The sequence below is a fragment of the Mandrillus leucophaeus genome, unplaced genomic scaffold, assembly GCF_000951045.1.
Source record: "Mandrillus leucophaeus isolate KB7577 unplaced genomic scaffold, Mleu.le_1.0 Scaffold60, whole genome shotgun sequence".
NCBI lineage: Eukaryota > Metazoa > Chordata > Mammalia > Primates > Cercopithecidae > Mandrillus > Mandrillus leucophaeus.
In genome coordinates, this window is record NW_012106475.1 from 1379997 (window position 1) to 1393483 (window position 13487).

Here is a 13487-nt window from a genome sequence, read left to right on the forward strand (position 1 = left end):
ACACTGGTTAGGCACCTTAGGACAGGTGATAAAAACTCACTTCAAGTGCTTTGTGGTTTTAGAGTGATTCCTCATGAGAAATGCACATTATCAATATATAATAGTAGCAATAACTTACTTTGAATGGTTTCCCACTTTCAAATGGGAAAACCGACTGTCTTTCTTCCCTTCCCCAGTTATTATCCAGCTTTGTATTGCAAACAATGACTCTCCTGTTGTTCTCATTGAAGCGTGGGTTAAAGTGGAAGGCAACATCATTCCTTCTCTTGAAATCTAAAGCAATTCTGTTTTAAACCAAAGACCAGTTATTAAAATGATTAAAACTGTATATCTACACGAAGTAAAGAATACAATTTTCTAAAAAGCAAATAATTTCATAATACAGTACCTAGGAAATTTTTCTGAACAGAAAGCAAATCAGAATGGGTTCAAACTGGAAAGTATCCTACGCCTGATATTCTATGTACTATCATAAAATCTAAAGGTAAGCAAGACAATATATGTTGAATTTTTTTGCCTCATTGTCTTCGATCATATTTCCATTCATCTGTAATGCCTCCTTTACAGACTCATGAAAACCCTTCAAGGTTTTCTTACAGAGGTTTAGAGCCACTCTGAGGATACTTTATCCCTTACTATAGATAATGGTTATCTCTTTCCTGCTCTTCCAGTTTGCTTTCAATCCCTGGTAAAGGCAAGCCAGCTATATAGTTAACAGCCATCAAATGCCTGGCTTCCTCGTAATTAACCAGAAGCCCTAGTTCCTCTAAAACAGCAAGGATGAGATAAGGTAGTTAATATTCAGTATCTTGTTGCTAAGTTGTAAAGTCATGATAGTAAATACAGTAAACATTCTATGATGTGAGCTGGAACCAATGAAATTGCTAGTTTAGCTTTTTGACCCTGTTCCTTCTCCCTGGATGTTAATGCAAACACAAATCCTCTATGACTAACCCCATCCCTGAGTTTCTCAAAGTGTGCTCTATAGAGCAGTAACACCAGAATCATCAGTAGGTATTCTTATTTTAAAGCCAGGTCTGCACTCAAGACCAACTAACAAAGATTCTCTGTATTTTGATTCACCCAGTAAAAGTCACATTCAACCACAAATGATCTTCCAGTGATTAAATTTGTAAGGAAAAAAAGCAATAGAATTTGCATTTGACTAAATATACAATGTTGTCATCTCTGTCACCTTAAGCACTTTTTTTTTTCTATGCAGTTCGTCATATAGAATTTGCAGGACTAAGCAAGTTTTTTTAGTTTACTACCATTAACCATTTCAACCAGAATTAGTTTTGATCTGCCAGTCTCAATCTACATCTCTAGCATTATTAGAACTAAACTTTCCAGTGAAATGACTCTAACAAGACAAGGATACCACACTGGGTATTCAGTGTGCATTAGGGGTTGTGGGAGGAGGAGAGCAGATATTTAATAAATCATGAGTGCTGTGTGCACAGGATAAGGTGTGCTGGGTTCTATGTGATGTTGGGAGGAAATACGGATAAGGACATAGAGGATATATATATTTTGCAATTTGCTATGAGACGGGCATTATTGTATGGGGAAGTTCTGTGCTTACAGAAATTGTCTAGGCTGTGTGGAAAGATGGGTTGGCTTAGGATAGTGACTACCATTGCAGAAACAGGGGAGACTGGCTGAGGTGGAGCGAATGAGCATTTCAGTGTGAAATTATCAGATCAGAAGTGAAGTCCATCTCTTGATGGCAGGATGTGGAGCAAGGTGACAGACACTGAGACTGTTTATGGATTCTTGCATAAACCTGTGTACATGGCTTGAATCTGTACCATTTAGGTACTGTTCATAAGACCTAGAGATTCTTCCACTAACCTCAGGCGCAAGCATCCCGGATGGTTTCAGGACATGGCCAGCTTCGTTGTATAACATGTAAATACTACATAACCAGTGGTGACAACCAGGGCCAAGTGGCCCAGGACAGCCATAATTAGCATGTATTTTCCTAAATAAAGCCTTACCCCATCCTAGCCCACCTCATCAATCAAACCACTTCCAATAGCAAAGATTGATTTATTATGATGAAGTTTTTAACTTGAAGAATCTCTTCAAACCCAGAAGCAAATAGTATCTAATCAAAAGACGGGTTCCCAGGCCTGCCACTGATCATCTGTAGAACCTGAGCCTCAGTTTTGTCTATAAAAAGGGGAAAGCAATATTCCTTATCCTGCCTTCAACCATGGAGATTAGCTGACATAATACATATCAAAGTATAGAATAAGGTGTGTTACCATTTACTATGAGTGCCCTGATGCTTAGCAAAATTATATGGGAATATGTACAGATTTATGGGATAATCCTATATGATGGTATAGCCAAGATTCTAAATATGTAGTTTTTTTAAATTTTATTAAAATTCAAAATAGCACCATAAGACAGGGCAAGAAAAAAAAAAATCAAAATAGGCCATTCTTTATTCAAAAACCAGTCTACAAATAGGGTAGGCTTGTTAATTTTGCTCTCCTTACCTGTTTGCATTAGGCTTCACCGTGCCCAGAATTGTTATCAGCATGCGAGGCACCACTCCTCCAGGCAAAGGCAGGTTATAAGGCACAGACTGGGAATGAACAAGTACATATGGGAGTCATGTTTCTTTAGGGAAAGAAAACGATGTTGCTGAAGTTCCATTACTATTAATATGTGTGAAAAACACATAACTCTAGTATATGCCATCTGTCCAGACTCTCAGGCCACTTTGCCCAGGGGCCAAAGAGATAAGGTTCCTTACATGTACAAATAATTGAAAAGAAAGCCATCAGTAAGTCTCATTACTATGGCCATCCCAATCTACTCATTCATGTTGGCTATTTTTTGGAAAGGCTTAAGCTAGATCTTGTGATCAACATTAACATTTTTGTATCACTCTTAAGGCCCTGTCATGTAACTTGCTTCACTGTGGTTATTCTGGTTCCTGGGGGCAAGCAGCATATCACATACTGGGCTTGTGGGTTCTCATATGGTCTGTACTCATATGGCTCCAGCAGAGTGCTTTGCACGTGGCAGATACTCAATATTTATAGAATGAACACTGTTAAAACTGAGGTTCATTCTACAAATGTTTATTGACCATCTACATTCAAGGTACTGTGAATATCCCCAAAGCTCTATTTATTTATGGCCTCTTTTCTTTCCTTTTTTAAGGCTTCCCTCTGGGTTTAACTATCACCCCAACCTTTTCATTTTTTGAGACAAGGTTTCAAAAATCCAGGTCTCTGTTGTTGAGGATGGAGTGCAGTGGTGTGATCATAGCTCACTGCAGCCCCGACCTCTCGGACTCAAGTGATCCTCCTGCCTCAGCCTCCCACAGTGGTGGGATTATAGGCATGAGCCACCACAGCCAGCCTATCCAAATCTTTTCTTTCTAGTCCTGATGTGTATTAGTCCTGTACTTCTTCCCACCTGGATTTGCTGCTAGTGCCTCAAATTCAACAAGTGTGAACTAGAATGGTCTTCCCTCCCCCTCCCCCATCAGTTCCCCTTCATGAGTTCCCAGTTTTGGCTAAAGCTTTGCTGATGGCTCTAATTGCTCAGCCTTGAAAAGTCAGAGTCTTCTATATCTTCTAAGACATAATCAGTAGGTTCTGGGGGTTCTTCCTCTGTCATCTCTCTTACATCTGCCTGTTCCTTTCCACAGCCTTCATGTCCCCCTCTCTCTGCAACTGACTAACCATCTCTGGTATAGGCCCATCTCAATGCCACCCACTCCCCCAAGTCTTTCTACTCTGAACCGACCTAAAAGGAAACAATGCTATCTTGTGCCATCTTCTGCATAGTTCTGAAATGGTCTAATCCCACACTGGTACTTAGCTCTTTCCTCATATTTATTATATGTTTTATCATCTAACTAGACTATAAATCTGGAAAGGAAGGATCCTGTGGCTGAGATGTATCTGGATCCCCCACGGAGTTATGTTTTACATTTAGAATTCACTTGCTAAGACATACTTTAATTTGCATGAAAATTCAACCCTTAGATCACAAAATTATCTTTAGAAGGTTTTTCAAAACCAGATTACCCTGCTTCCTCTACCTGTTTGCTCAATGACCCTGGACAAATTATATCACTTCTGTATTGCCCCATTTCCCCACATGTGAAATGGGGTTATTAACAGTATCTTATAGGGTGGTAATGGGGTTAAATTAGATCATCCAGGTAGATGCATATTATTGACATGTACTCAGTAAGTGTTAATAATAACCAAAATGTTCTCCATTACTACAATTTTGGTTTATATTCATAAGCAGCTTTATCAGTGCCTTCAAAATATTCATTACCTTCTGTTTATACTAACCACACACAATAAGCTCAACATGAACACTTAATTTTTCGACTCTACCAACATACGCCCATGGCTGGCCCTTGAGAAGTGGCTGTCACAGCAAGTTTAAAGCTCAGGGTCTCCCTGAAGCCCTCTGCATGCCAAGTACATGAAAGGAGGAATGCCATCTCACCAGTGGCCCAGCAGGGGCGCCATAGGGCCCAGTGGCAGGGTAGGCTCCAGGAGCACTTGGCTGTCCAGGAGATGGGTAGGCCCCAGCGCCACTGGGTGGCCCTGGGTAGACTCCAGATGCTCCGGAATAAGCTCCAGGTGCTCCAGGGTAGGCGCCTGGAGGTGCCTGTCCAGGATAAACCCCTGGGGGTGCCTGCCCGGGGTAGGCCCCAGGATAGGAGGCCCCTGGGTAGCCCCCTGCCCCAGCAGGCTGGTTCCCCCATTGGCCAGGCCATCCTTGAGGGTTTGGGTTTCCAGACCCAGATAAGGCATCATGGAGCTGTAAAGAAAGACATAAACAATTACAGGACAGAAAGCATTCTCAAAAGCAGAATTTTCAGGGAAAGAGGAATATGTGATCTAAGAAGGAGAGGAATATGGCAAAGGCATTACATGCATATCATTATACTTTTTCCACTTGTTAATAGTTTTGAGTGTCTAAGACTAAAATTAGACGTTGGGGTTACATATGCTTTTTCACTTTGTTCTTGCCTCCCAACGTCTCAGATCAGGGAGGGCTGCATTTCATAATTAGCGCAAGTCAGGAGCTAGCGCTCCTCTATTTACAGCACATATTTTTTAATCACTGTGAGAAAAACAATCACAAACATCAGAATGCCCAGACTGTACCGCGCTTCCCGCTACTCAGAGGATTTCTCAGCTCCTGCCAGCAGAGTCCACTCCCTTCCGCCCTGGGCCTTTTGGTGAAAGGGTTACTGTGAGTGAGTCCCAGGCCTTGCTCTGCCTGGCTTTCTTCCCAAATCTGCTGCTGGAAAAACAAGGCTCCAGCTCACAAGCCCTCGTTGGACAAATGAGTCTAGGGGAAGCCACACAGTGGGAGAGTGAAAAGGGAAAGTCATGGTAAAAACAAAACCCCCAACCCTCAACCATGTGGAGTTGATCGAGGGTAAGAAACAGGCATAAAACACTTACCGAAAAATTGTCTGCCATTTTCCTGAGAGAAAAAGAGACAAAGGTTATCATTTGATCCTGAAAGCTTTCACCGATTTCCATTAAATTGAACCTCACCACTAGTTCATTGTGCAGTTCTAGTCAATCTCTAGGCATTATGCCTAAGTCAGTAGTGTGGGACCACACAACATCTCTTCAAGGGAAAGGGATGCTTTCCAGCTAGATTGTGAGTTAAATATAACTCACAAGTTTAAACTTCCATCACACTAGCCTGTGCTCTGAATCCTGAGACCAAGAGGCCATACAATGCATGAGGGAGGAGGAGGCAGGGAGGAAGAAAAGGTCCTGTCCCTTTTCCAGGTGAAAAATGTAAACGGTCATGGTTTCTCTTTGGTTCTTCTTCACCTTCCTTCCTTACCCCTTATAAAGGGTTTGGTGTGTTCATCTTACCCATCTGCCCTCTGTCCCCACTAACTGCCCCATCCCCTCCTCTGGGTTTTTGAAGATCAGCAGTGATTGATTGCTACTGAGACAGGAAAGACAATGACCTCCAGACATAGTTGCTGCCCTGTTATTTATTCCTCTATTTGCACACACTTATGCCTGCTCTTGGTCAGGCACAGCGCAGGCTCCTGTCTAGGTGCGAAGATGAATAGGCCATGATCTGCATGGTCAAAGGGGCCATGGGATCTAAAACTCAAAACGATTGAGCCCACAGAGGTATAGAGTAGAAGGATGGTTACCAGAGGCTGGGAAAGGTAGTGGGGGTGGGTTAGTGGGAGGGAGGTGAGGATAGTTAATGCGTGACAAAAATAGTTACAATGAATGAATAAGGCCTGATATTTGACAGCACAACAGGGTGACTATAGTCAATAATTTCATTGTACATTTGAAAATAACTAAAAGTATACTTGGATTGTTTGTAACACAAATAAATGAGAATATGAATACCCCATTTTCCATGATGTGATTATCATGCACTACATACCTGTGTCAAAACATCTTTATGTACCCCATAAATATACATACCTGCTATGTACCCATAAAGATTAAGAATTTAAAAAAAAGCCAAAGGGCCCACAGTCCAGCAAGGCAGATGAGATGCATCCATGGAAATGTGAAATAACAAGTCACGAATGCTATGAGTCAGAATGTGTGCTGTAGGAATTCAAACGCAGAAAGCTTACTTCTAAGAAGGAAAGGAAAGGTGCTGTTGGAGCTAAGCCTCAAAGGGCAGCTGAAGTTTGTATGTGCTTTCTTTTTTTAAAGGTACTTGTTATTCCAAATAAAATCTTTGGTAGTACAACAAACTAAGGTGAAAAAATTCAGGCAACGTGAAAGAAAAAAATATTTGGGTGTAAGATGCTACCAAAGAGGGTTTGCCTTGCCCAAAGCTGCCACAAGGGGTGGTCTAGAGACATCAATCCTGCTTTCTCCTGTTCCTTCCCATGTCAAGGCTCCTAAAGCACAAGATGCTTCACAGCTGTTGCAGGTGCTCCAGCTGTGAGGGGAGGAGGGCAGCTGGGCCCCTGAGGCATGGGTGAGTTCTTCCTAAGCTCAGGATCACCTGTGCCATGGCCTGAATTACGTAGACCTTGAAACAACCAGAATATCCTTGATTGCCTACCTGTGATATTTACTCAATCACTTTTAGAAATGACATCGCCCCAAGGGATTCAATAAATGTCCACTACTTGATTCAAATGCAAGATATTGGCTGGGCGTGGCTCATGCCTGTAATCCCAGCACGTTGGGAGGCTAAGGTGGGCGGATTGCTTGAGCCCAAGAGTTCAAGACTAGCCTGGACAATATGGCAAAACCCTGTCTCTATGAAAAATACAAAAATTAGCCAGGTGTGGTGGTGCAGCCTGTGGTCCCAGCTACTTGAGGGGCTGAGGTGAGAAGATCATTTCAGCCTAGGAGGTCAAGGCTGCACTGAGCTGTGATTGCACCACTGCACTCCAGCCTGGGTGACAAAGCGAGACCCCATCTCAAAAAAAGAAAGAAAAGCACAAAATATTACATTTTTTGTGGTAAAACTCAAACAGGCAGAGCTCCTCCTAGAGCTTAACATGCTTCATTTATACACACTGGATATTTTATACAGGTTGAGTATCCCTTATTTGAAATAGGACCAGAAGTGTTTCTGATTTCCATTTTTTTTTTTAGATTTTGGAATATGTCCATATACCCAGTTAGGCATCCCTAATCTGAAGAGCCAAAATCCAAGACCTCCAGTGAGCATTTCTTTAGAGCATTACCTCTGAGCATCATGCAGGCATGCAAAAAGTTTGGGATTTTGGAGCATTTCAGATTTCTGCTCTGGGGATGCTCATCCTGTACTATACTGCTATTATTTATATTATAGTCAGACATTACCTTTGACTAAAATATTTTTGCACCTCTTTTTTTTTGAGACAGGGTCTTGTTCTGTTGCACAGGCTGGAGTGCAGTGACATGATTTCAGGGCTCACTGCAGCCTCCACCTCCCAAGCTCATGTGATCCTCCCACCTCAGCCTCCCAAGTAACTGGGACTACAGGCACACAACACCACACCCAGCTGAGTTATTATTTTCGTAGACACCGGGTCTCACTATGTTGCCCAGGCTGGTCTCAAACTCCTGGGTTCAAGTGATCTTCCCACCTCAGCCTCCCACCGTGCTGGGATTACAGGCATGAGCCACCACATCCAGCCACACATCTCTTTTTGAACATGGTCATTCTGAAACCTATTCAGAAGTGGTTAGGTTATGACCATGCCCATTTTCCAACCTAGGGAACTGCTGGCAGCTTGACAGGGAAGTCACGGTGACTCCAGCGGTTACTGCATCTTTCATTTACTTTTTACATCCTGTAGTGCTTGGCTTTTTAAAGCAAAAGTTGTGAGCTCCTCTGCATGTGCCTCCTTCCCCAAAAGGCTGCCACACTATTGTATAAGAAACTGTGTTGCTACAGGAGGGGGAACCTGAGAGAAGAGTTGTTACAGAAAAGGAAAATAAATGAAAATTTTTAATTCGGGAAAAGAAAGTCTCCCTCATTTTGGATGCCAGTAGGAAACAATTTTGAACTTCAAGGTGGGCAGAAAGCTTAGTTCCTTTAATTACACATACTTCTTCCAGCCTAAGGCAACATATCAAAGACCCAGCAATAATGTTATCAACATTTTGATTTCTTTTAAATGTCCTCATTGCACAGGAGCTTATTGTAAACCTCAGGACCACTGACACTTCAGGTCAGATGCTTTGCTGTGGGGCGCTGTCCCGTGCGCTATAGGATGTTCAGCAGCATTGCTGACTTCATTACATATGCTGCCAGAACTCCAGCACACCACACTCCAACTTGTGACAACCAAGTGTCTTCAGGCCGGGTGAGGTGGCTCACACCTGTAATCCCAGTCATTTGGGAGGCTGAGGAGGGAATACTGCTTGAGCCCAGGAGTTCAAGACCAGCCTGGGCAATATAGTGAAACCCCAGTTTCTACCAAAAAAAGGAAAAAAAAATGTCTTCAGACATTGCCAATATCCCCTGGGAGCAAAATCATGGCTAGTTGAGGACCGCCAATCTAGCTAGTTAGCAGTGTATCCCTACATGAATGTACACACGTGGTTCCACAAAACCAAAAAGGTAGTTTCAATTGTTCAAACTAGCCTGAATTTGCTTTATAAAGGGTCCTAACATCACTCTATTCAAATTAAGATGTGTTTAAAGGCTGATTCCAACCAGAAAGTCAAATAAAGAAGGCATTTCCATAATTTAATATTTATTCTTTTCAAAGCCTCCGCTCAAGCATGTTTAGTTTATTTTCCAATCTAACCCAATCCAGTTTGGGAAACAAAGCAGCTCTCACTGCATTTCCACTGTTTCAACACCACCTCGGAGAGCAGTATAGATTCTGTCTCGACATATTAGACAAGGCCACTAGAACAAAACCTGGCATTTGTGTGGTGCTTTTCAGCTTATAAAGCATGTTCACATACCTTATCTATTTTAGTTATAATGACAATCTTTGTGGTGAAATCTTGTACTGTCCTGCCATCTCGCTGTCCAGCCTGGGGCATAAATCATCCCTTTGTCCAGCCTATCCACACTGCAGATGCTACCCACCCACAAGTTACTTAGTAGCAGGCTTGGTTATCAGATTAAAAAAACAGTATATATAGGGTTTGGTACTATCCATGGTTGAAGGCATCCACAGGGGGTCTTGGAATGCATCCCCTGAAAATAAGGGGGAGACTCCTGTGTTCTCACCATAAGGAAACTGAGGCTCAGAGAGAGAACATGGTGGCCCAAAGTCATCTGTCATTGGCAGATCAAGGAGTAGGGCTCGTGTCTTTTTACTCCTTATTTAGGCTCATTCTACACCAATAGAAAATATCACACTTTGAAATTTTAAAGTACAGTCCTTTGAAAGTGTTAATTACTTCATTGGGAAATTAATTCTCTGACTCATCTGTAACTACATAACACTGAAATCGTAAACAAAATTTTAAAAGGATTGTGTTTTGGTCAGAAAACTAACTGGGTGATTCATTCAAGCACAAAATAATATTGAATATTTAATACAAGAATGCCATTTTGTGTAGTCACTTTGCTAATTATAACCACATTTTAACCAATAAAGTGTACTTTTCCAAAAATTGGGTATGTACGGTTTTGATTATGTCAACTTCCAACCATGAGATTTCTTTTTTGAAAAGCATTATAGGCCGGACGCAGTGGCTCACACCTGTAATCCCAGCACTTTGGGAGGCCAAGGCGGGAGGATCATGAGGTCAGGAGTTCGAGACCAGCCTAGCCAACATAGTGAAACTCCATCTCTACTAAAAATACAAAGAATTAGCCAGCTGTGGTGGCAGGCACCTGTAATCCCAGCTACTAGGGAAGCTGAGGCAGGAGAATTGCTTGAACCCAGGAGGCAGAGGTTGCAGTGAGCCAAGATGGCACCACTGCACTCCAGCCTGGAAGACAGGGCAAGGCTTCATCTCAAGAAAAAAAGGAAAAAAAAAAAAAGCATTATAACTGATGCTCTTTTCAAATCAAGATTATTAACCTCAAAACTTCCAGGAAAACAAAAAAGACATCTATTCAGATAAATATCATCCTTACTTGCCTGAAAATTTTTTTCGTTTTTCTTTTCAGATGAGTAGTTTACAGAGAGAGACATACAATCAAATGTCAGAAATCCTCCCACTCTACAGACACTATAGATATGTGAACCCCATCCTGGTGTTTCCAGGATCAGAGAATTTTGAAGAGTCAGAGGGGAAAAAAAAAAAACAACACTTCAAAAAATGGACTAAAAGTAGAGAAATACTAGCTGGGTCTCCACATTTGTAAACATCTACAGTAAGCAGTTCAGTGTAGCTTTGGAATAAGGAATTTAAACATGAGTTAGAATACAGACCGTTTTAATCAGTTGTTAACTGGTAGCTTTTCCCTTTAACAAAGCGTAGCCGCGCTATGCTATTCTAGGCCCACCCAGCAATCAGTCTGGTTGTCTGGGTTCCCAGGAACACTTCTGAAATTTCTGCTCATAAAGGTCCCTGACCTGTACGCAAGCCGTAACGGAAGAAGACTATTTCCTGAGCCCCTAGGCACTGCCCCACACTGCTCCTCAAGTAGCACAAGAGGCAGTCTACTTTCTGTCCTTGCTGAAACACAGAGCAGGACTTGAGGAAAGCCCATTTTCCAAAGACAAATTCAGTGATGCTAAGCTGAAATAAAGGGAACTGGTCCTTTCCTAGGATTTCTTTCTCATCATAGCTCCCTGGCATCAAGGAAGGTAGAGTTACTTTCTGTTTCTCAGTGACTGATTTTTTCCCACTATGGAAAAGCTGAACAGGGGTCAAAAGAGAACACATGACACTTAGTCAATAGCGAACTGGAAGTATACAGCAAGCACTGCCTAGCCTGGCTCTCAAATTACCCACTCAGAATTTAATGAGAAGATCAGTTCAGGCACCAGACACAAGGAGCTACCCTTGAGTGGGAGCCTGTGTCCCAAACGACAGGAAAGAAGAGCTACGTTTGAGATCAGTTACCGCAAGTATCAAGTACATAGGTTTACAAGTCACTTGGAATTTAAGGTCAACACGAGATTCTGAAGGCATACTACATGAACATAGGTCTCGGCTGCAGTTAAGGTTTATAGTCTGGCTAATGAAAGTTCTATGTAAAAAGGTACCTAAATTATACATGAGACCAGCATTAGCCTCTTGACCCCACTAAGTGAAAAGTCTTTATAAAGCACCTATGCATATTTGTAGCACAGCGAACTATCATAGATTAAAGACCCCTTAACAGAGCAAGACACCTATTCTACTTGGACACAACTAGTTTTCAGGGTCAATCCATCAGGCGGTACTCGTCCTCTTCTGCTTCTTACGTAACTTAGTGAGGCATCCTCCTAGCACTTCTAAGTGCTAAATATTCAAGGACCATCATCAAACTTCTCCCCAGAATCTGGACTAAGTGCTGATTTTAAATGTCACCTCTAAATATGAATTTAGGAAGCTGCTTAAATCCCCCAAAGATCAAGGATGGGGTATGATCATCCCTAGAATGAGAGACCCTACCCTAAGGATTTAGAGTCAATGTCTAAAAGGGAGACCATTGTTGGAGAAAAGTAAATGATCATTATTCAACTTTACCTTTCATGGAAACACACAATTTCCTAGCATGAAATGTTTATAAACTTGAGGTAGGCCAGGCGCAGTGGCTCAGGCCTGTAATCCCAGCACTTTAGGAGGCCGAGGCGGGTGGGTCACCTGAGGTCAGGAGTTCGAGACCAGCCTGATCAACATGGAGAGACACCCCCATCACCACCACTACCATCACTAAAAATACAAAATTAGCCGGGCATGGTGGCGCATGCCTGTAATCCCAGCTACTCGGGAGGCTGAGGCAGGAGAATTGCTTGAATCCAGTAGGCGGAGGTTGCAGTGAGCCGAGATCGTGCCATTGCACTCCAGCCTGGGCAACAAGAGTGAAACTGCGTCTCAAATAAACAAACAAAAAACACAAAAAACAAAAACCTTGAAGTAAACAAATCAGAACTTTGGAAGCTGACGACAGCTTTTTCTTCTCAAGCTCTGTGCCCAAGTGGTTCATTGTATCAGCCTCATTTTCTTCAGAATTAACTGAGCCTTCTCCCATTCCTTTCCCACAAACCTAGAAACAGCCTGGGTCACTGAGGTCCAGGTGTCCTCATTGAGCAGCAACCCAACTCCCAGAGTCACTCAAACATTCCGCAGTCTCTGGAATCGGCATGGCTAACTTGAAGGGTAAGACTGAAGCCTAAGTCTCCCAGCCTCCACCATGCGTCCCCGATTCCCTGGCCCTTAGCACCTACTTCTCAGAGGGCAATCGTTTTAGTGTTTCTATTTGAGCACCCAATAATTCAGAATAAACTCTCATACATGTTTTGGGAGTCCCCCGCTAGGGCTCTGCACACTAGGACCAACATTCTGCCACACCCAACACTTTCTCGGCACAGACAGTCTGGGCAGGGAGGGGCATTTGATTCGGAAAAGCTTAGAGTTTGCAGTCTTCGCTAAGCCGGGTCATGCCCACTCAGGCCATGGGGCAAGCACCATTTCTGTGGGATCAGCAACCGGAGAGCGGCTGCAGCCCGGCCGCAGCTGGTCCTCGTGGAAGAACTCATCCGCGCCCCACAGAGAGATCTCCTCCGAGTCCAGCCTCAGCTGATGTTCAAAAGGGGCCGGGCGAGCCAAGCTGTGGGTCCCGGGAGGCGCCCTATGCAGTCCTCAGAAGTCCCTTCGCTCCCCCGCGGCCGAGCTCTGGGGAAGGGTGACCCGGCCCCAACCCCAGTTAGAGAAACTGGAGCGGCCGTCTGGTTTGCTGAGCGAGTCCCTCCGCCTCCCCTCGCAGCGGGACCTGGCAGGACTGGGGTGACCAGACCGCGGCTCTTCACCGGATGGGGCTTACTGCGGGGCCGCAGAGCGCAGCCGGCGGACGTGCGACGGCGGTGAAGCCCCCGAGGCTCCGCAGAAGGTGGCCCGTGCCGCCGCGGGGACGTGTGTGGG

General features: G+C 43.5%; 1 protein-coding gene across 3 annotated transcripts in view; it reads right to left on the bottom strand.

Moving 5' to 3' along the window:
- LGALS3 (lectin, galactoside-binding, soluble, 3) overlaps positions 1–13487 on the bottom strand; it is a 19450-nt gene extending 5963 nt beyond the window's left edge. Inside the window, exons 1-5 of one of the 3 annotated variants that reach the window (XM_011999681.1) lie at positions 12923–13487; positions 5463–5484; positions 4492–4809; positions 2508–2596; positions 119–284 (exon numbers count right to left, since the gene is read on the bottom strand). In XM_011999681.1, coding sequence (XP_011855071.1) covers positions 119–284; positions 2508–2596; positions 4492–4809; positions 5463–5484; positions 12923–12960 — 633 coding nt within the window. In that variant the 5' untranslated portion in view covers positions 12961–13487. Of the gene's footprint in view, positions 1–118; positions 285–2507; positions 2597–4491; positions 4810–5462; positions 5626–12092; positions 12239–12922 lie in introns of those variants that run through there. The other 2 variants (XM_011999682.1, XM_011999683.1) reach the window with 2 other exon arrangements.